At 40.3% G+C, this 21,230-nt stretch overlaps 1 protein-coding gene across 1 annotated transcript; it reads right to left on the bottom strand.

Moving 5' to 3' along the window:
• Positions 1–711: 711 nt before the first annotated feature.
• On the bottom strand, positions 712–18,752 carry elnb (elastin b). Its single transcript, XM_073871118.1, has 54 exons — positions 18,499–18,752; positions 16,881–17,034; positions 16,544–16,584; positions 16,209–16,424; positions 16,019–16,045; positions 15,631–15,834; positions 15,463–15,489; positions 15,221–15,328; positions 14,960–15,073; positions 14,819–14,845; positions 14,559–14,708; positions 14,425–14,454; positions 13,609–13,902; positions 13,442–13,534; positions 13,306–13,353; positions 13,139–13,194; positions 13,034–13,061; positions 12,863–12,937; positions 11,988–12,023; positions 11,607–11,882; positions 11,488–11,514; positions 11,075–11,359; positions 10,964–10,993; positions 10,492–10,646; positions 10,254–10,410; positions 9,633–9,662; positions 9,199–9,537; positions 9,068–9,100; positions 8,829–8,987; positions 8,685–8,726; positions 8,551–8,583; positions 8,383–8,472; positions 8,196–8,276; positions 8,067–8,102; positions 7,893–7,916; positions 7,581–7,637; positions 7,145–7,213; positions 6,397–6,411; positions 6,280–6,306; positions 5,649–5,699; positions 5,367–5,557; positions 5,011–5,218; positions 4,849–4,899; positions 4,710–4,757; positions 4,485–4,595; positions 4,135–4,230; positions 3,966–4,007; positions 3,572–3,706; positions 2,893–2,949; positions 2,737–2,778; positions 2,268–2,606; positions 2,078–2,131; positions 1,869–1,925; positions 712–1,589 (listed from the first exon to the last, which is right to left on the bottom strand). The coding sequence occupies exons 1-54, from the start codon at positions 18,572–18,574 to the stop codon at positions 1,543–1,545; spliced, it is 5,298 nt and encodes a 1,765-aa protein (XP_073727219.1). The 5' UTR covers positions 18,575–18,752; the 3' UTR covers positions 712–1,542.
• Positions 18,753–21,230: the final 2,478 nt, after the last annotated feature.

Raw genomic sequence — 21,230 nt, forward strand, 5'->3', positions numbered from 1 at the left:
CAAATTCTGACTCTACCATCTGAATGTCTCAACAAATATCGAGACTCATCAAACCAGGCAATATTTTCAAGTCTTCAACTGTCCAATTTTGGTGAGCTCGTGCAAATTGTAACGTCTTTTTCCTATTTGTAGTGGAGATGAGTGGTACGCGGTGGGGTCTTCTGCTGTTGTAGCCCATCCGCCTCAAGGTTATGCGTGTTGTGGCTTCACAAATGCTTTGCTGCATACCTCGGTTGTAACGAGTGGTTATTTCAGTCAAAGTTGCTCTTCTATCACCTTGAATCAGTCGGCCCATTGACCACTAGCATCAACAAGGCATTTACGCCCACAGGACTGCCGCATACTGTATGTTCTTCCCTTTCACACCATTCTTTGTAAACCCTAGAAATGGTTGTGCGTGAAAATCCCAGTGACTGAGCAGATTGTGAAATACTCAGACCAGCCCGTCTGGCACCAACAATTCCTTAAATCACCTTTCTTTCCTATTCTGACATTCAGTTTGGAGTTCAGGAGATTGTCTTGACCACGACCACACCCCTAAATGCATTGAAGCAACTGCCATGTGATTGGTTGATTAGATGATTGCATTAATGAGAAATTGAACAGGTGTTCCTAATAATCCTTTAGGTGAGTGTATTTTGAGCATTATGTCTGACAGTATGAGTGGATGCATGCATGCATATAGTAAAACAGATGAAAACAAAAACAAGATTTGGTTTTACACAATTTATTTTAAAAACATTTGATGCCTAAAAGGCCCAATCAAAATCAAGTCATACAAAAAATCTGTAAACTGGATGGAGTTCACAAAATTTTAAGTAACAAGTGCACCCAACTGAAGCTCAATGGTGAAACAAATAAACTTGCAAGACAGTCGACTAGATGAATTTCCATGATCATACATACAGATCACATTTGAATAGTTGCACTTGACCACAACATGTATCCCTTACAAACCCCAAAACTATTTAGGTTAAATGCATAGATATCCTTAAAAACATATTTTAATTTAATAATTGTTACAATAATACAAACAAACAATGTGTTACTAAGTATTATAAAGAGAGGAGACTCCCCATACTGTACAGCACTAGAGGGAATTACATAATAGCCTACGACACTGCTGCCTTCACTGTCACGGTTCATCCTGAAATAGCAGCGGCACGTCCCTAGACGTCATGTGTCTGGATGTTCAGCTACTTACAGTAAGTGTGAATGAGAAACTGAGAAGGCCGTAAAAGAGGAATGGGCGTAACTGCAGCCGTGTGGTCTGCTTGAACATGCTGGCATGGCCAATTTAAAAAATACACATAGATATTTAAAAGCTTTTTTTGTTAAGGAAATGCAGTTTTTAAAGCAAAGAGATCTTACACAGTGCAAAGAGGTTCACGACACCTGTTCAGTTCGCACCGTTTAAAAGTCATTGTATTTTCAAAGTCTCTATCACGCACCGTCATTACATTTTAACTGTAAAAAAGTGCATTTGAGATTAGGCAGTAGCACCGCTTGTTGATCATGAGGTCATTTCTCACTGCTGGTATCTCACTTCCTCTTCAATCCGCAGTATTTGCCTGGGCATCCTGCACCACCTGCAGGAAACACATAGCTATGTCACCATCACCACCACAAAAAAGGCATGCCAGCAATCTGTAGCCATATAAAGGTGGCTGTCACTTGGATGATACCCTTTGAAAATATCCTAATATGTATTATTTAGGTACAGATATTTACTATTGAGGTACCAATATGCACCAATTAATAGCAATGTGCTGACTCTTTATGCATAATAGTTGGATTTCCTTACAGGCTTTTGAATCATGCATCAAATAAAAGATAAAAATTGAGACCATTTATATTTGCTCAAGTACCTCTGGAGCCTCCTGCACCTAGAAAGCCTTGAAGTGCTGCGTATTTGGCTGCTTTCGCTAGAAAAAAAAACAGACACAAATGCAGTAAACACACAAAACCACCAGAAACCAATGTGGTCTGTGGATAGCGGATGGGCGTATGCCAACTGTTGATGAGTACTAGTTTTTTTTACATTTCATTTTACTGGTTTACTGTATTAGTATCTTACCTTGTTTAGATTTCATTTGGCCACTTCCAGGTCCACCAGCACCACCACCAAATCCTACATTAGATAATTAAAACACTTTCAGTCATCATGCTAAACCAAAAAGATAGTGACTGATGTAATGCACTCAGACAAAGAAATGTCACTCAACCAACCAACATTTATTCATACACCACTTCAGTTTGCATTTTACCTGGATATTGTTGTTGATATGCACCACCGGGACCTACGCCAGTACCGTATCCAGGCCCAGCACCACCGGGACCTACACCAGTACCGTATCCAGGCCCAGCACCACCGGGACCTACACCAGTACCGTATCCAGGCCCAGCACCACCAGGACCTACGCCAGTACCGTATCCAGGCCCAGCACCACCGGGACCTACACCAGTACCGTATCCAGGCCCAGCACCACCGGGACCTACACCAGTACCGTATCCAGGCCCAGCACCACCGGGACCTACACCAGTACCATATCCAGGCCCAGCACCACCGGGACCTACACCAGTACCGTATCCAGGCCCAGCACCACCTGCAAGATATACAGATCCTCTGTAACTTAATATGCAGATGTTGGATCATTCAAAACATTTTATATAAGAAATCAAAACAAAAGGTGTTTCTGCAAAAGAGGAGGATTGAAGAATGATGTAATGACTGACCTGGTTGATAGCCTTGACCACCCAAAGCACCTGTGCCATAACCTTTACAAAAATGCAAAAAATGCAAAGAAAAGTTAATATAATTTGTCCATCTGATATAGTTATTATAGTTATTTTTGGACAAAATCATACATAATACAGAGTACATTTAATTACCTGGTTTGCCTGGTTTACCAGGTTTCCCTGTCCCTGCCCCAGCTGGGTACCTGAGACCTTATAAAAAATCAATATCAACATTATTTAATGTAATTCTTACATTAAGTATAGCCACATTACAATATACAATACTGTGTACTACATAATTATGTAATATATTATGTACAAAATATATTATTTGTATTGCAAACAACATGAAACATCAAAACCATCATAGTTTTAGACAACACTTAAATCCTTATTTAAAGGGGACATATCATGAAAATCTGACTTTGCTGTTTTTGGGTCCCAAGTGCTTGTATCAACTTAGAAAATGTGAAAAAGATCAACCCAGTAACTTAGTTTTGGTAAACCATTCTCTGCAAGCATGTGAAAAATAGGTCAATAAATATTTGTCTCCCCTTGTGATGTCAAAAGGGGATAATACTGCCCCTTAATCTGAACTATCCAACCACGGCACTGCCATTTAGTGCAAATATCAGCACATTTGCATTTTAAAGGACACACCCAAAACGGCACATTTTTGCTTACACCTACAATGTGGCAATTTTAACATGTTATAAATAAATAATCTATAAGGTATTTTTAGGTAGAACTTCACATATGTTCTCCGGGACACCATAGATTTATTTTACATCCTGAAAAAATCTTGTGAAATGTCCCCTTTAAAATTATTTACCTCCAGTTCCTAAGGGGCTTCCAGGACCTCCTCCTAAACCTCCTTGGACCCCACCCACTCCTCCTAGGCCACCTGGGACTCCACCCGCTCCTCCAAAACCTCCCACACCTCCTGCTCCACCTAGACCTCCATAACCTACAATATAAACAATATGTCAAATGATATCAACAGCATTATATAATACCAAATAATTTCAGGACTCTTTTAATCTAATGGTTGTTAGATATTTTCAGATTAACCCAATTCATAATTTATCTTCTCTTCGAAAACAATTCTGCACATATTTAGCATCTTTTTCTACCAGAATTCAAGAATAATTAATACTGTAGGTCTATTGATGGGAAATTATCATGTCTCATAAATACAGTATACTGATATTTCACTAAATAACTACCTGTTTTCCCAGCTCCCATGCCTGCACCTGGATATCTGGCACCTGCACAACAAAACATTTATATCAACAACTTATGACCTCCCAAAAATGTGTACCTAATGCATGTATTAACATTTAAAAGATTTCAGCATTATTTGCCGAGTTTAAATTAAGATACATGATATCCAACCTTGTCCTCCAACTCCTCCTGGTCCTACTCCTTGACCAGCACCAACTCCTCCAGGACCTCTTCCAGCCCCACCAAATTGTCCAGCTCCTCCATAGCCTGATAAGGTGTGTGATTATTAGTTTTGCATAACCAACAAATGTTTAGGTATTTTATTTGTTACAATTTTAGCTTAGATACTTTTGGGTGGTTTAAGTGTGTCAGGACCAAAACAAAGCCGAGCTTAAAAAACTAATTTAAAACATAGTTGTGCGTTCGCAAAATTCCTTTCCAATGGATCTCATTTAGTCATTATATAAAAAAAGGGAAACAAAGTGTAAATGTATGAAAACTAATCAAGCAACACTTCTCACCAGGACCAGCTTGTCCACCACCATAACCACCCTGGCCAGCACCATAGCCAGGTCCTGCTCCATATCCGCCTGGGCCTCCAAGCCCACCAAGTGGGCCTGCTCCTCCGTAAGCTTTCACCAAAAGCAATAGTGAAATTATGTTTGTCATATTGAATAAAAGCACCTTCTAAATGTCTAATTGCAGACTGTAAATGAAATAAAAAGAAAGTTTACTGATAGGCCTACCTTTTCCTTGTTTGAGGCCCACTGCAGCCCCACTTGGAAACCTAATGCCTGCAAACCATAATACGATAAAGTTTAGCACAACAAAACCAATATTTTCAATGCTAGTGTGTAAAACAACAAAAAAACAAATGTAGCCTACCAGTGCCTGGCTGGATTCCACCAGGTCCTAAACCTCCAAATCCACCATAACCTAAAGTATAAAGAGGACATTTACATAGCACATGCTTAATTAAAGCCATTTTATGTTTAAAAGTATCAAGCACTGTGCAATTAAATTAATGTTAAGTTTTGATTTTCGTACTTTTGCCTGGTTTCTGTGCTCCAGCGCCTGCACCCCCAGCTAGCAGACCACCGCCTCCTGGTAACAAACCACCACCTCCTGATAGTGGACCGGCACCTCCTGGAAACAGACCAGCACCTCCTGATAACGGAGCACCACCTCCAGGCAGAAGTCCAGCTCCTCCTACTCCACCTGGACCAACGCCTCCAACACCAAGAGCTCCTGTTCCATAAGCTATTACAAGAAACATGTTTCAAAATGAAATACAAACATTTAAATGGTTTAACTGAACACGCTCAAGATTAATTTCACAGAGTGAAATGCAAATAAATTAAGTGAGGACATTTTTGTCATTTGAGTCAATATTTTAATGGTAAATAAGCTTTAGGAGGTTTAACTCCGGCAACTCCTCCAGGACCTCCGGCAACTCCTCCTGGACCAGTGGAAATTCCTCCTGGTCCACCACTGACCCCACCTGGACCACCGCTCACACTGCCTGGTCCTCCGTCAATAGTGCCTGGTGTATCTCCACGTCCAGCTATGACATCACCTCTAGAAGTTGCAGTGCCTACAACAGACGAAATAAAATAGAACACATAACCAACCAGGTTAAGTTTATTTACTTTATAGATTCGTTAAGCGTAAAGGGTATGGAGTACCTGGTGGTGTTAATGGTGTCACTCGTGGTAGGGTTCCACTAACATCAACTCCTAAGGAGCATGTATTTATGTTAATTAATTTAGATATAGATTTAAACGTTAGTCTTAAGATTAGAATTAGTATTTGAAAGTTATCCATAGCATCATAAGACCAAACAATACGTTCTTTTATTATGTCTCCACATATACCCGAATGACAGTACAGTAGGCTAAATGCCACTTGAACTTGACAGTTATTGACCGGAAGTGAATTGTTATCTGCTATGACCAATACCAATTCCCATAGGCTACTCTTACCTGATAAAAGTTACAATTCTTTTGACGTAAGTGTAAATTTAGTTCGCACAAGCTTAATAATTACCAAATCCAAAATAATGTTTTAATATACTGCTTAGTAGCAACTACATCCGCATGTAAGAGACTCCTGCACCGCTAGAGGGAGCTGCAACATTAGCGCTGGCCTGTGACTTAAACACGATGAAGGCGAGTCAAATAATGAAAATAAATATCTTTATATGTTTATAAAAATAACTCCTGTTCCAACAACAGACGTTCAGAAAATTATATTCAGTTTAGTGACCATGTGTTTGTCTTTATATTATTATTTTTTTAAGTTGAAGTCATATCTTACCTTCTAGTTTTGGTGCTCCTGTTCCACCTGTAAAGGTAAGGTTGTGTTTTCAGTTAACTTAAAACATTTTTTCACTAACCATCAATAATAAAACATAAATTAGAAGTAATTACAAACCTGGAGCAGTTCTATCTGAAAGTAAAATATAAACATTTGGTAATTCGTTTCATACATTTTAGCAAAACACCTTTTGAAAAGTTTGAAAACTATAAGCTCTCATTAATAATTTCGAGCCTACACAAATTTCTTTCTGTGTACAACAAATTATAAACATGATACTTTAGCGGTCTGTGATGTTTACACTGTGGCTGCGTCCGAAATAGCATACTGTGACAGTAGGTACTGAATTAGATGTAGTACTCATTGACCGTAAAAACAGTACTATATAGTATGAATATGAATCATTTGAATTAATTCAGATGCACTACATCTGACATACATTGTCATAACAACAAGGTAGTCGTTACTGTAATGACGCTAAACCAGTGCAATTTAAACACAATGTATTTGCGTTTGCATAGAGCAGCCTTACGGCTTTTGGGAATTTTTTAATAAAACAACGCCTGTTCCTATTTGGATAACTCCTCTCCTGGGGATAGCAAAGTGTCCATTAAATGAACTCTTCAGGATCTTTCTAAAAGTAGTAGGCCATCTGGGTACTTCCGCCTACTGTTATTCAAATACTATGAATTTGGACATACTCGTCTCGCCTACTACTATATAGTATGGAAGTAGGTGGTTTCGGACGCAGCCAGTGACTCAATAAATGGTGCAGTTGGCCAGAGATTGTGTTTAAATCATTTATCACCATAATCAGTATATTAAATGTGAGTTACAGACAAAATCCAACAGATGAAAGGTGTACCTGAAATGGGTGATCCTGTCCCATTAACTCCTTCAAATAAATCAATTTCAGTCTGCCCACCAGTAACACCTTCAATGACAAACCAAAACAGAAAAAATACAACGCCAGTAAATACCAATCAAATCCCAGAATTTGACCACTTTGGACTCATTCGGTTAACATTAGGCAGTAAACTAATTTCTATGTTGCTAATTTCTATGTATTTATATTTAGGAGACACCTAAAGTGCCAAGTTTAGAGTACGAGCAGGATTAGTACACAAGCTAGAGCAGAAGTTATTTTTTTTAAGATGAGATATAGTAGTGGTTTTGTTTATGGTTGTGGATCAGTCAGGTGTTTGCAGGAGAGCTGTGGTCTCAGCAGATTGGGTGAAGGTCGGCAGCTCATTCCACCAAAGAGGAACAGAAAGGGTGAAGGTTTTTGATTAAATGCATACCTTCACCCGGACCACCTTCAACAGACCCACCTGATCCTTCTATTGATCCTCCAGATTCTGTGAAGTTAAAATGATAATAAACTAACAGCTAAAAGGTGAAAACACCTGCTAATTTTCTCAAAATATCAAAATGACAATTAACTAGCATTTTGAATTATGAATTTTCCTTCTGTGTTGGCCTACAAATTGATAATCTAAGCACATCTTTACACAGGACCATTTTTTAGGTTCGTATTTGACTATTGATTATTTTTCCCACTGTTAACTACCTGTATGGATTGCATTAAAAGAAAAGTGACCAAGTGTTCTTACCAGTCTTGGGAGCTTTTGTTCCACCTGCATGTTCAACAAAATATTGCAATTACAATTTGGGAATGAAAGTACATATATATAAAGTTATTATGGGAAAAAGTTATACAAACTCTATTTCATCATGACACTTTTCTAAAGAATTGTATATGTCGTGCTAAAGCAAGAATAACTCACCTGGACCACTGGTTCCACCATCAGGGCTGCTAATCACTGATGACAGTTAAGACTCATAGTTATGACACTGTTATGGATACTACACCCAAGCATATTGTTATTAAGGACATTCCAAATGAACTGCATTACCGCCATCAACTCCAGCTTTAGATTGATTTGTGCTGGTAGATGCTGGACTGACTGGAATAGGTGTTCCTCCAGGCACACTACCTGGATTTAAAATTCAAAAAACATTTTTGGCTTGGTCCCTGAAACTGTTTAGTTTAGTTGACTGCAGTTTTGTCCTGTTTTACCAGTAGGCTAACCAAATACCCACCAGTTCCAGGTCTAATTCCAGCGCCTGTGGCCCCAGTTCCACCTGTTCCTGGTACTAACACTCCTGAAATACTTCCAGCCCCGGGTTGTCCTTTTTAAAACACATACATGACCTTAGTCTAAATATACTTTATTATAGTCTTTGAAGTATTAAAGATAAATTGTTTACCATATTTAGGTGGTTTTTGTCCACCTCCATAACCTTTAGATTGAAAGATGACAAAACAGCAGTTTCATCAAACATTTTAAAACTAAACTGTTTAGTTATCATTTTCAAGTCTAAGAAAATGTTTAAATCTTCACCTCCATACCCCCCATATACAGTGCCAATGCCTCCAGGCAGAACTGAAACAGAGAACTAGTTGATTTTTGAAGTTCTTCAAATATGTATGAAGTTCTTGTTATACCTTTGTAAACTACTGTAACTGTTACAGACTTTTAAATTACCTCCAGCACCTGTTCCATAGCCAGGTACAAGCCCACCTCCTGTTCCAACAGCACCATAACCACCAGCTGGCCCTGCTCCTGCTCCAACTCCTCCAGCGGGTCCTGTTCCCACCCTACCCTGCAGACCAATTCCTGGAGCACCTGCACCCCCACCAGCTCCTACACAGTGATTTTGAAATAACTTAAAAACTGACCACTTATAATTGTGTTGATTTACTACATGCTTTAAAATATCCTACCATATTTTAGGGCCTTGGGTCCACCTGGATATGCTGCATTTAAAGTCAGATGAAAGAAAATTAATGCAATTTAGCGGTGAAAAAAGAACATACAACACCTAAACAGCATATATAATGTAATGTCAGCATGCCTCCAGAGCCAGGTCCATATCCTCCAGCAGGCACACCTCCTGGTCCATAACCACTGACTGGTGCCCCTCCTGGTCCATAACCACTAACTGGTGCTCCTCCTGGTCCATAACCACTGACTGGTGCCCCTCCTGGTCCGTAACCACTGACTGGTGCCCCTCCTGGTCCGTAACCACTGACTGGTGCCCCTCCTGGTCCGTAACCACTGACTGGTGCCCCTCCTGGTCCGTAACCACCAGCTGGTGCTCCTCCAGGTCCAGTTCCTCCAACACCTGTTCCAGCACCAAGTGCTCCTCCTAACCCTCCAGGCAATCCGGTTCCACCAGCTCCACCAGGAACACCTTTTTGATTATGAAATGTATGGATAAAGTGTAATTTGTGGTATATTTCTACATGGACTCTAAATTTAGTCAAAGAATATTTCAACTTTCCCTACCATATTTGCGAGCTTTGGCCCCAGCATATCCTAGAATTTAAAAAGTCAGAATTAGCACAGTGATGTTGCATTGCTTTTTTAGCAATGTATAATTCATGTTTGTTATGAAACTTGTAGACTTGTAGCTAAGACCAGTATTTATTTGTCAGGCCGCTTCTTAGCCTTATAACCCCACCTGTGCTTCTGCTGGAACAAGCTCTTAATCTTACATCACTTTCTACCTTTTACTACAATGACAACTATTTATGTCACAAGAGGACAAGAATATCTGAGCATGGGCTTCAAAATCTTCACCTATGTCTTTCACCTGCTTGAAAATTAATTCATGTCCCTGAAGTTAAACAGCTTCTGTAATGACTTGAAAGATGACTGAGGAATTTGACAGCTACCCCATACATGAGTATATGAGACATATAGCCAGAGCATGTTTCTATTTTCAACTGTGCAAAAGGATAACAGTGTCGTATCAGCAATGTGAATGGTCATAAAATATACCCTCTAGAAGTCTGGAACTATAGATAAAGGCTACTATAATAGCACCAATTTGCTCAGCTTTCCAATAGCTTGTTCTTGCACAACTATTTAGAATTGCTTTATTAATCAGTGGGCACACCAATTTACCTCCAGGTCCATAGCCAGCACCTGGAAAGACTCCTTGTCCAGGTCCAAAACCTGCTCCACTGGGTCCCACACCAGCACCGGGTCCCACACCAGCACCTGGTCCCACACCAGCACCTGGTCCCACACCAGCTCCTGGTCCCACACCAGCTCCTGGTCCATATCCTGCAATGCATTAGAGTATTTAATATTAAAAACTCAAAAATCAATTATACATTTCACATGATAAATATGACTGTAGATATCCAAAGCCAGGCAGTCCTCCAACTCCACCACCAGGAAGTCCCCCAGCCACTCCACCAGGAAACCCACCAAGTCCACCTCCAGGTTGTGCACCAGTCCCAAGTCCACCTCCACCTTGTAGGCCTCCAGTACCTAAAGCCCCACCAAGCTGAGCTGCAAAAGAAATATGCTTATATTCTATTCTATGACTGAAATAAATGATCAATACTTTCAAGATGGAGCTCAGAAGACAAATTATGGGTACATTTATCTAATTTGACCTATATATTGTTCAATTTTGTGTTTGTCAGTGTATATGATTTCTATCAATTTACTCTACAGGACAGGTAAAGTAGGACAGGGCTCCTCAACCACTGTTTCTAGATACACTGGTATTTACATTTATGCTGAATACATAACATTCACAGCATTTACATTTATGCACACCAACATATATCTTATTGTAAAATGCTAAATGTAGGAAGTTTTACCATATTTTCTGGCTTTTGCCGCAGCATATCCTGAAACATAAACACATTGTAGACATTACTATGTTGTTAATGACAATATAAAATTTTAAATAATACATTTACACTGTCTACCTTCAGGACTAACTCCAGGCCCAGACCCAAGACCACCAGTTCCTAAACCAGAACCGAAGGGTCCACTAAGACCACCCACTCCAGAACCAGGAAGTCCTCCAGCTCCAACACCACCCACTCCAGAACCAGGAAGTCCTCCAGCTCCAAACCCACCCACTCCAGAACCAGGAAGTCCTCCAGCTCCAAACCCACCCACTCCAGAACCAGGAAGTCCTCCAGCTCCAAGACCACCCATTCCTAAACCAGAACCAGGAAGTCCCCCAGCTCCAGTTCCTATCCCTGAAGCTGAAAAATAAACAACACAAAATTAGAATTTAGAAAAGTAGATTTTTCAGTAGAAAAACTAATTGCTAGGGTTGTTTAGTTGGCAGCCAATTATGTGGCGTTTAGCTTGGATCTCGAGGTTTTCTTACCATATTTACGAGCTTTTGCCGCAGCTCCTGGTGACAGAGAAAACATGGATATTAGAAGAAGTTTACATGATTTTTATTTAATAATCCAAGAATCCAAATCATATTATTCGAATATTTACCACCAGGATAGGCGCCGCCAGCTCCAGGAATGAAGCCAGAGCCTGAAACACCACCTGCACCTGGAACGCCACCTGCACCTGGAACACCACCTGCACCTGGAAAGCTACCTGCACCTGGAAAGCCACCTAGTCCAGGTACGCCGCCAGCACCAGGTACGCCACCAGCACCAGGTACACCACCTACTCCAGGTATGCCGCCAGCACCAGGTACGCCACCAGCACCAGGTACACCTCCAGTTCCAAGTCCACCACCTAGTCCAGACACACCACCAGCACCTGGAAAGCAAAATGACAAAGTCAAATTGTCAAAACCTGTTCTTAAAAACTGTTAAATGGTAAAAGTATTCTGCTCATATAGACTTTAAATTCTGTATGGCATACCATACTTGGCAGCTTTGGCCTGAGACTTTGCAGCACCTTGAATAAGGTAGAAATAAAAAATTCCATTAACACACCATCTTTTAAAAGTAATTCTCTTTTGAAACAATAAGTGGTTTAGCTACATTTATTAGCTGTACCATAACTGCTATTTCACTTGTTAACACAGTTTATAATTCGTCAATGCTAAACATAGGCAAAGTGTCAAAAAGCAGTTGGAAGTGTGAGAGTATTTCTGTTTTTCTTTCGAACATGGGTATATCTTTCATAGCATGGGTAGACCTTATAAATAATTTTTTATGGGCACTTCCCCTGGAAAAGCACGCCCACACATCAATCAGTGGGAAAGCGAGAACCAAGAATGCTAGAAGTCACAAGGGACAGCTTTGTTTTATATCAAGACTTAACAATGGCAAGAAAGAAGAAGTGTGTTTTTGGATGTAAGCAGAAGTAAGCCAGCCTTATGGAAACAATGGATATAGTTTGTTTATCCAGGGTACCAGCAGAGTTTTGTGTGTGTTTGTTTAACCCTTGATTTCGTTGAAAAGTCCCAACCGGGTCATGAGCTGCAGGCGGTAAGTAAGAATTCTGTGTTATGATGGAAATTGTCACGTAAGTGCATGTAATGTAAATGACACAAACATGTAGTGAATCATAAGTTATCCAGTGTTGTATTCAGTGTGTGACTCGCTCCTCCCGCAGCTCTTGACTCCTCCTCACAAATGTTTTCGTGCTTTTCTAGAAACAATTGCTAGAGCTGATCGTTCTTTTATAAATCTGATAAAGACTCTTTTGGAGACTACTAAGTACTCAAGATTAACACCAGATATGCAAAAACAGAGTGTGTTATAGGAGCTTTAATAGATGTTTGTTGATACCTCCAGACTTTGGTGATATGAGTGGATATCCCCGGAACACGCCTGGTAATTGTTGACCAAAGCCTCCACGGACTCCTTCATGACAAAAGACAGTTAAAAAAAGTTCGCTTATTATGGTAGACAAGCATACTTTTCATAGCGAGTTGTTCTTTTAATTACTTTATATCTTACCGTTGGCTCCATATACATCTTGACCAACCTGACCTGTAAAAATTAAAGAAAGAATTCAATTTGATTGCTGGATGAATAAATGCATTTACCAGTGGTTAACATAACCTGACCAGTTTGAGATCCAGTAGCTACACCTGGCAAAACACCTCTACCACCAAAACCTTTAAATAAAAACAAAAATTAAGTGCTGATGATAGGTGCAAATAAATCTAAGAACACCTAAACTTCTTAATTAAGGTTGAAAAATACAAAAATACGAAATATTTACCCACCTTGTTCAGGAACCATACCTCCTTGGTATAGCCCAGGTATCCCAATGCCTTGTTGAAGGATTGCAAATAGAGAAAATACAAAATCAGTGCTTACTTATCAAAGGTTCGTTAAAGCTGTTCTATCTACACAAGTTACCTGGTACTGGTGCCTTTCCAGGCTTTCCGACTTTGCCCCCAGTTCCTACCCCAGTTCCAGGACCCGGTATTCCAGTTTGAGGGAGAAATGGTGCTAGGATCATTAAAGGATTTAAAGGTTATAAACTATTGATTATAATAATCATTTTATTAACAAAGTTACCCTACCTCCACCTGGTCCAACACCTGTTCCACCAAGCCCAGTTCCAGTGCCTCCAGGTCCAACTCCTGCCCCACTTGGTCCAAATCCTGCCCCACCTGGACCAACTCCTGCACCACTTGGTCCAAATCCTGCCCCACCTGGACCAACTCCTGCACCACTTGGTCCAAATCCTGCCCCACCTGGACCAACTCCTGCACCACTTGGTCCAAGTCCTGCCCCACCTGGACCAACTCCTGCACCACCTGGTCCAAATCCAGTCCCACCAAATCCTGGCCCAAAACCCCCAGGCCCACCATATCCTAAACGTTTGACAATACACTGCTTTCTCAAGTTTTTTTAAGTTTCTCTGTGTACTCTGCTTTCCATGGTAAATATGTATAGCAGTGGTCACCAATCCTGGTCCTGGAGGGCTGGTGTCTCTGCAGAGTTTTAAATAATTAAGGTGCTTCACGTGTGTTTGATTAGGGTTGGAGCTAAACTCTGCAGAGACACCGGCCCTCCAGGACCAGGATTGGTGACCCCTGATGTATACTAACAAAATGGCCATAAACATGACCACAGAGTTCCTGAATATGTAATAAACATTATCATTATCTTTTTTTAAACCAAGTCTTTGGCACAGATTAATCTTAATGAACAATCATAAACATTATTTAAGGATAATCTAGAATGCAACATATTTTGTGCCTTAGTGCAAAGAATAATAGCTACTAAAATTAAGGATCTATTAAATTGACAACATTTATAACTAATGAAGATTGTGATCATTTACACAGAATGTCTACTCGACAGAAAAAAATTAGAATACTTTTTAATCCTACCTGGTATCCCAGGTTTTCTGCCTCCTGCTCCTGTTACAGGGAAGAATTTATGAATGTTGATACATACTCAGGTAAGCAAAGAAACACATAACAGAAAGACAGTAAAAAGGCATTTAAAATTAAAAAAGCTTTACCAGGTCCAACACCACCTGGTCCAACGCCACCCGGTCCAACGCCACCAGGCCCAAAGCCACCAGGTCCAAAGCCACCAGGTCCAACGCCACCAGGTCCAACGCCACCAGGTCCAACGCCACCAGGTCCAACCCCTCCTGGGCCATAACCACCTTCAATAATCCACAAAATAGTTTTTAATATTTATATATAGGAACACTAAAGCAATCAAACACTTAACTGATGTTTAAATCTGCAAGGTTAACACATTTCAAGTACTAACCTATTTTGGGGGGCTTTCCACCCACACCTAAAGCAAGAAAAAATAAATTTGTTAAGCAAAACCTAATGTACTGTATTTAGGATTACTTTTAGAAAGTAATTAAATATAGATACTGAAATTTAGTTTAGTTGTATTTCTTACCTCTTCCTACTCCTCCTGGCCCGACTCCACCAGGGCCATAGCCTCCAACACCAGTCCCCACACCAGCAGGGCTTAACCCACCAGAACCCAAACCAGTGCCTAGACCTGCACCACCTTACCAGAACAAGAAAACAATTTATTGATTGCATTTTGCACCCTAACCCATCAAATAGATCCTGCTTTAGTATAATTAAGACTGAATACAAATTATTAGGAAGAATTCTGGAAGTTTCTTCCAAATATGTTTGTTTAGTAGCCCACCAGGTACAAAGCCTCCGGTGCCAGTACCACCTGGCCTGAGTCCAAGGCCTCCAACACCCCCAACACCTCCAGTTCCAAGAGTGATAGGAATACCTTGACCCCCATATCCTGTGGGTTAAAGCAAAACTGATGTCAACCTTATTTACAGCAAAATGTCATTTACTTAATGTGTGCAGTTGGTCACTATGCAAATTTGCAATTATATGGAAAACATTTTATGATTATTGATGTTTTTAGCTCACCTGGTTTGGGAGGCTTGCCACCAGCACCTAAAGACAAATGCAACATTTTTTAAAAATGTAAAAAAAAGTTGTTTGGATTAAGAACATTTTTTGCCATGTTTTTCATAAACCATGGTTTGCACTGTGAATGCTACAGTAATTAGTAAATTACTTTATATCAGATATTACCAAGGCCAGCAGTTCCGAAACCAGGTCCTATGCCACCAGGTCCAAAGCCTCCTGGTCCTACACCACCAGGTCCTATGCCACCAGGTCCAAAGCCACCAGGTCTAACGCCACCAGGTCCAACGCCACCAGGTCCAACGCCACCAGGTCCAACGCCTCCTGGTCCAATGCCTCCTGGTCCAACGCCTGATAGACCTCCATAACCTCCTGTAATATGGCAAATTAACATTTAGCCTGCCTTTATTGGCCTTGTATAGATCTAATTTGGACATTTGCAAAAAAAGTACCATACTGCTTATATAATCTACTTGTTCAATGTATATTTGTTCTATGGACAGTCTTTAATAATAATAATATTAATCAAGAATTTTAACATGCTTCTAAAACATACCTGTTTTAGGTGGCTTGACAAATTGCCCTGTGAAAAAAGATCACATTTGGTATTATAGGAGTAATTCATTTTCCTCTCTTGATAATGTGCCGCTTCCTATCACTTATTGTTTGTGTTCTAAAATATGTTTCTTTAGACCCTGCATCAATGGTTTATGGTACACTAAAACAGTGAATAAAATTGCATCCACCTGATCCAAGGCCTCCAGTGCCTAATCCACCAGCACCAAGTCCTCCTGTACCCAGCCCTCCACCTCCTTGTCCAGGACCAGTACCATAACCACCAGGCCCAGTACCAAAACCACCAGGTCCAGTACCAAAACCACCAGGCCCAACTCCCCCTGAACCTCCAGGGCCAATTCCTCCAACACCCAGTCCGCCAGGACCTACACCACCACCTCCAAAGCCTGTCACAAATTAGATAAGTAAAGTACAAACATAAATGTTTAATATCTGCAGACAAGTTATAATGCATACTTCAATTTAAACTAAAGTTAATGACAAACATTGTAGGAACAGTACTTACCTCCTGTCTTTCCTGGTGTCAAACCAGGAATTCCACCAACTCATGCTTTTAAAAATTATAACGATTGAGTCTTACAATATTTATCAATGGACCTATATGTTATGTACTCAGTATAACTATTGTAATCTGACCAAGCCAATGCGATCTTATCTATAGCACATTGTACATTATGCATTTGTAATGTTAGCAAACTGTGTACATAAGTAAAAAAACGCTCCTATATTTATCCCATGTATCTTTACCCTAAGGCACCAGACAGGACAATCAACACACTGGCATTCTATAGATATTTATTATACTCTAAATAGTTATTTTGAAAGAATACCATAAATACCCACCGGATCCAGGTCTGATTCCAGTTCCTGGCCCTGTTCCAAAACCAGCACCAGGACCAAATCCAGGCCCAACACCTCCTGGACCAGCTCCTGGCCCAACACCAGCACCTAATCCAGCTCCAGGTCCGCCCCCTCCACCAGCTGGCAGGAAAACTCCTGAAATAATTTTTTGTATTAATAATTTTTAGTGATAATTGTTCAAGTCTGATGCCAGACAAGGTTATAAAGATGCCTGTTTGGACAGTCATGGCCTAATGGTTAGAGAGTTGGGCTTTTAACCCAAAGGTTGCCGGTTTGAGCCTCGTGGATGGAAGGTTGCAACTGATGTGCCCTTGATCAGGGTAAGTTTTCCTAATTGCTCCCTGGGCGCTGCAGTGATAGCTGCTAACTGCTCCAGATGTATGTTTTTCAATGTATGTGTTCACTACTCACTGGGATGGGTTAAATTTAGAGAACACATTTTGAGTATGGGCAACCATACTTTACAGTCACATCACTGTACTTTAGTTGTGATAATGTGTGTGCTTTACTACTAACTAAAACATTTTAACTAATAGGAAAAGCATAAAGATAATTTCACAGGAGATTGCCAAGATATTGAGAGAATACAAAAGATAGCATGTGAAACAGGATGACATTTTATGATAAGTAATTTGAAACAGATACACACATGCAAACTGTAAAACCTGCTCTCAAGCAAAACTGTGAACATGATTTTAGTTTTGTGCTGCAATCCCATATTTTTTTTTAAGTTGTTATGCCTGATGGTGCATATTAGTACCTCCCTCCTGCAACACATTACCAGTTCATGAAGACAATTCAGTCTTTTACTCAGTACTGATGCCACATACCCAGGGGCTTATAACTAATCTCACACACTTTCATGTGAACCCTTAAACAACACTGAATACGTTTCCACATGAGGTCGTGTTTGCGTGTTCTCTTTCCTGAATCACAGGAATGGTTAAGATTTAAAGGGATTGGGAAACACAAAATAGAATTGAATCACATGGACAATAACATTCTTGAACTTGTCCAAGAGCTCTAAATTATAAAGCAAAAGTCCTCTCTTCTATGATCCCATTGGGAAAAGCTTTGAGGTTGTTATTGTATGATGTAATGATCTGGACTAGAACATTGTTTTAGGCTGTTCCTTTTCCTAAATAAAACACGACATGTGGGAAACAAGTTGCAATGTCTATTAACATACGCTCAAACAGTCACATTAACAATGGTTACGATAAACCATTTGTTATTGTGTACCAGTATGTATGATTATGTGCTTACACCTGTTCAAATACCTAATAGTTACCTTGTTGCTTTACCTCAGTACATTTTGTAAATGTTGTCTATTGACCAGAAGTTCAGGTTTCAAAAATTTCAAAAAACTCCAGCATTCCCTTAGTTTAATGCAGCACTTTTAATATAACTTGCTCAAATTTTTCACCCTATATCTCTCTCCACAACATAGAGAATACAGACAACCCAATGCAAAACCATTTTAACTGTAGTCATGGATTCAACAGTGTGAATGTGGGATGCTGTTGTTGCCATGGCTGCAGTACACCTGTAATGCAATAAGATAGAAAAACCCAAAATAGAAGTTTGAAGACGGCTTACCTCCTTGAAGGGAGGGTCTACACAAGACCAGCAGAAGAAATCCTTGGAAAAGCAGAAGTACCTTTCTCCCAACCATTCTGCTTCCTAATACCCCTCTCCACTCCTAAACTGAGGGTTTTATCCCCCAAATGCAAATCATTGCACACCCATGTCTTGAACAAGAAGGATAAGGGGTGGGTGGGTGTTTGGGTTGGTGTAAGGGGGGTCAGTATGAGGTATTAAAAAAAAGAAAGTTAGGTTGAAGAAACACTACGTAATTAGGGAAACCAACACACTTGGGTCTTGTACAGTACATTATGTATATTCAGACCCCACCCCTAATCTCCCCCAAATGACTGGTGAGTTCACTTCTGCCAACACGAGTCAAAGCCTTGGCCACAAAACAGAGAAAGATATTCAGGGACAGAGAGAGAGAGAGAGAGAGAGAGAGAGAGAAAAATGAGAAAACGTACCATTCTACCTCACCAAGAGAAATGTCGCCTGCCAGATATTCTCTTGGAGTCCAACATTTCTTTCTTCAATCAAAAGCAGACACAAATCACATCAGATAAGGTTTTCATGTGATATTTTCCTGTCCTGCCTACGGGGGAGTAAGTAACATTTAAGGAGCAGAACCATCATTCACTCATTCATGGAGGAAGAGAATCCCACCTCGGAGGTTTAAGGTCCCTTGGCCAGGCTCCAGTTATCAGTATGGGTCCTTGAGGAATGAAATCATGTGAGTGATGAAAAACATGAAATGGGCGTGCATTAGAGCACATTATTAAAAGTTGACAACACCGAATTTAATAAACTCTGCAGCCACATCCATGTCTTCAGTCTCAGGACTTTAGGAATAATAATACATCCTTACTGCCCAGTGTGTCCTCTGGGATGGAGGCTTTAGTATGTGAACAGACTTTGTCATGATGGGTATTTCTCTACTAAATAGGGACCAATAAATTGTAACGAACTTCAACACCTAGGCCGAATGAGAAGATATGGCGAAACTAGCAGGAGTCATTTGTCACATGAATTACCTTAAAAGTCCTTATTCAGATTATTGAGCTTAGTTCAGATTATTTATATTCATCTCTAAACATCTCACCATACGACTGGTCACTTACACTCACGGGCGGTTATAATAATAGCTTGCAACTGCCTGTTGGATACTTGTATATGCATGTATTCTGGCAGTTTGCATCAAAACTATGCAAAGAAACCGAGGGGGTTTTCTGGAACGGTACCACACCCCCCACCCCTCGCTGAGTTTTAGACCTGATTGTCTAGCACTCCTTGTTTGGTCTAAAGGAGTTTTGCCAGAAAGTCTGTGTTATACTAGTTGTGTTTCAGGCTGTTGGCAAGGAAGACCATTAGGTCATTCTTCTACTGATAGACACTTTCATGAATTGAATGTTGAACCAGGTACATGTGAACACCAGTGTGTGTGTTCAAATGGGTTTGATAGTATATGTGTGTGTGTATGTGTGGGGCATGTTTTAAATACTTGGAAATAAGGTTATATCTCAATATCTGACAGTGGGGAATGTAGATTGAAGGTGATGATCAACATATAGTAACAATAACGTAATCTATAGACAAGTTTCCCGGATGAAATAGGCGGGTCGCCATTAGCCTTTCACTCTGCCAAGAACTTCCGGTTAGCGATTTTGTTTTTGGCATGAGTTGTTGCAACCGCAAACAGCACAATATGTCCCGGAGCTGTGTCGGCGTGTAACACCATCCATATTTTACTTTTTCTGCACGCTAACCAGAGACAGCAAAAGACGCTAACCAGAAGTGCTTGGCATACACAAACGGAAGTCGTTGGCAGAGTGAAAGGCTAATGGCGGCCCACTTATTTCACCCGGGAAACTTGTCTTTAAAGGACACCTGCTTAAAGGCATAAACGTTGCGAGACAAGTCGCACGCTCTTGTTTATCGGTGTGTTTAAAGAAGTCTGAGTAAAATGGATAAGCTTACTTTCTGTTAACGCAGTTATAGCTTTAATTCAGGGGTTGTGTTCTGGTTTAATTTAGTTTCTTATAATGAGCATTGATATGCAGTACAGTGAAAAAAGGTTTTCGCTCTGCACTCAATCCCGTAATTGGACAGAAAGTCTGCTTTTCACAAAACATGGTTGAAATGATTTTACATGGACACTTTAATGGAAGAGCAGCATAGTTATGTGATGAAACACATTGAATAAAAAGAACCAGAAAAAAAGAGATAAATGTCCATCCAAACCTGATAGCCAGTACGAAGAACTGCAAAAAAAACCTGAGAAAATCTGGAAACTTTTGTCTATTGATAAACCTCAAGTGAATAAGAATTGGTATCATACAAGTACCTGCATTTTCATTGTGCTTTAACAGGCTGCTTATTACAATACATTGTTATCTCACCCACCTCTTTGTCCATATAAAACAGATATGCATACAATCTTGGAGCGGTGTGCCCAGTGCTCGACTCTCTGTGTGCCAACACAGACAGGCGTATCACAGTTATGAAAAGCTGATGACTGAAAAGTGCCCGTTTTTAGTTTACCTAACGTCTACCTTGGGTTTACCTAACGTCTGCTGTCTATATAAGGGCCGGCACGCTTCACGATTGAACTCTCCAGTGTCTCGTGTGTAGCGAGGCTGAGGAAAATTGCCTTGGCTTGAATGGAGGAGGGGTATGAGAATGGGCTTTCAGGGGCCTTTGAGATAAGCTGGCACTGGTGCTAATGTTTCGCAGCCCGTATCTCTTGC

This window comes from Misgurnus anguillicaudatus, chromosome 9 (assembly GCF_027580225.2).
Source record: "Misgurnus anguillicaudatus chromosome 9, ASM2758022v2, whole genome shotgun sequence".
Taxonomy (NCBI): Eukaryota; Metazoa; Chordata; class Actinopteri; order Cypriniformes; family Cobitidae; genus Misgurnus; species Misgurnus anguillicaudatus.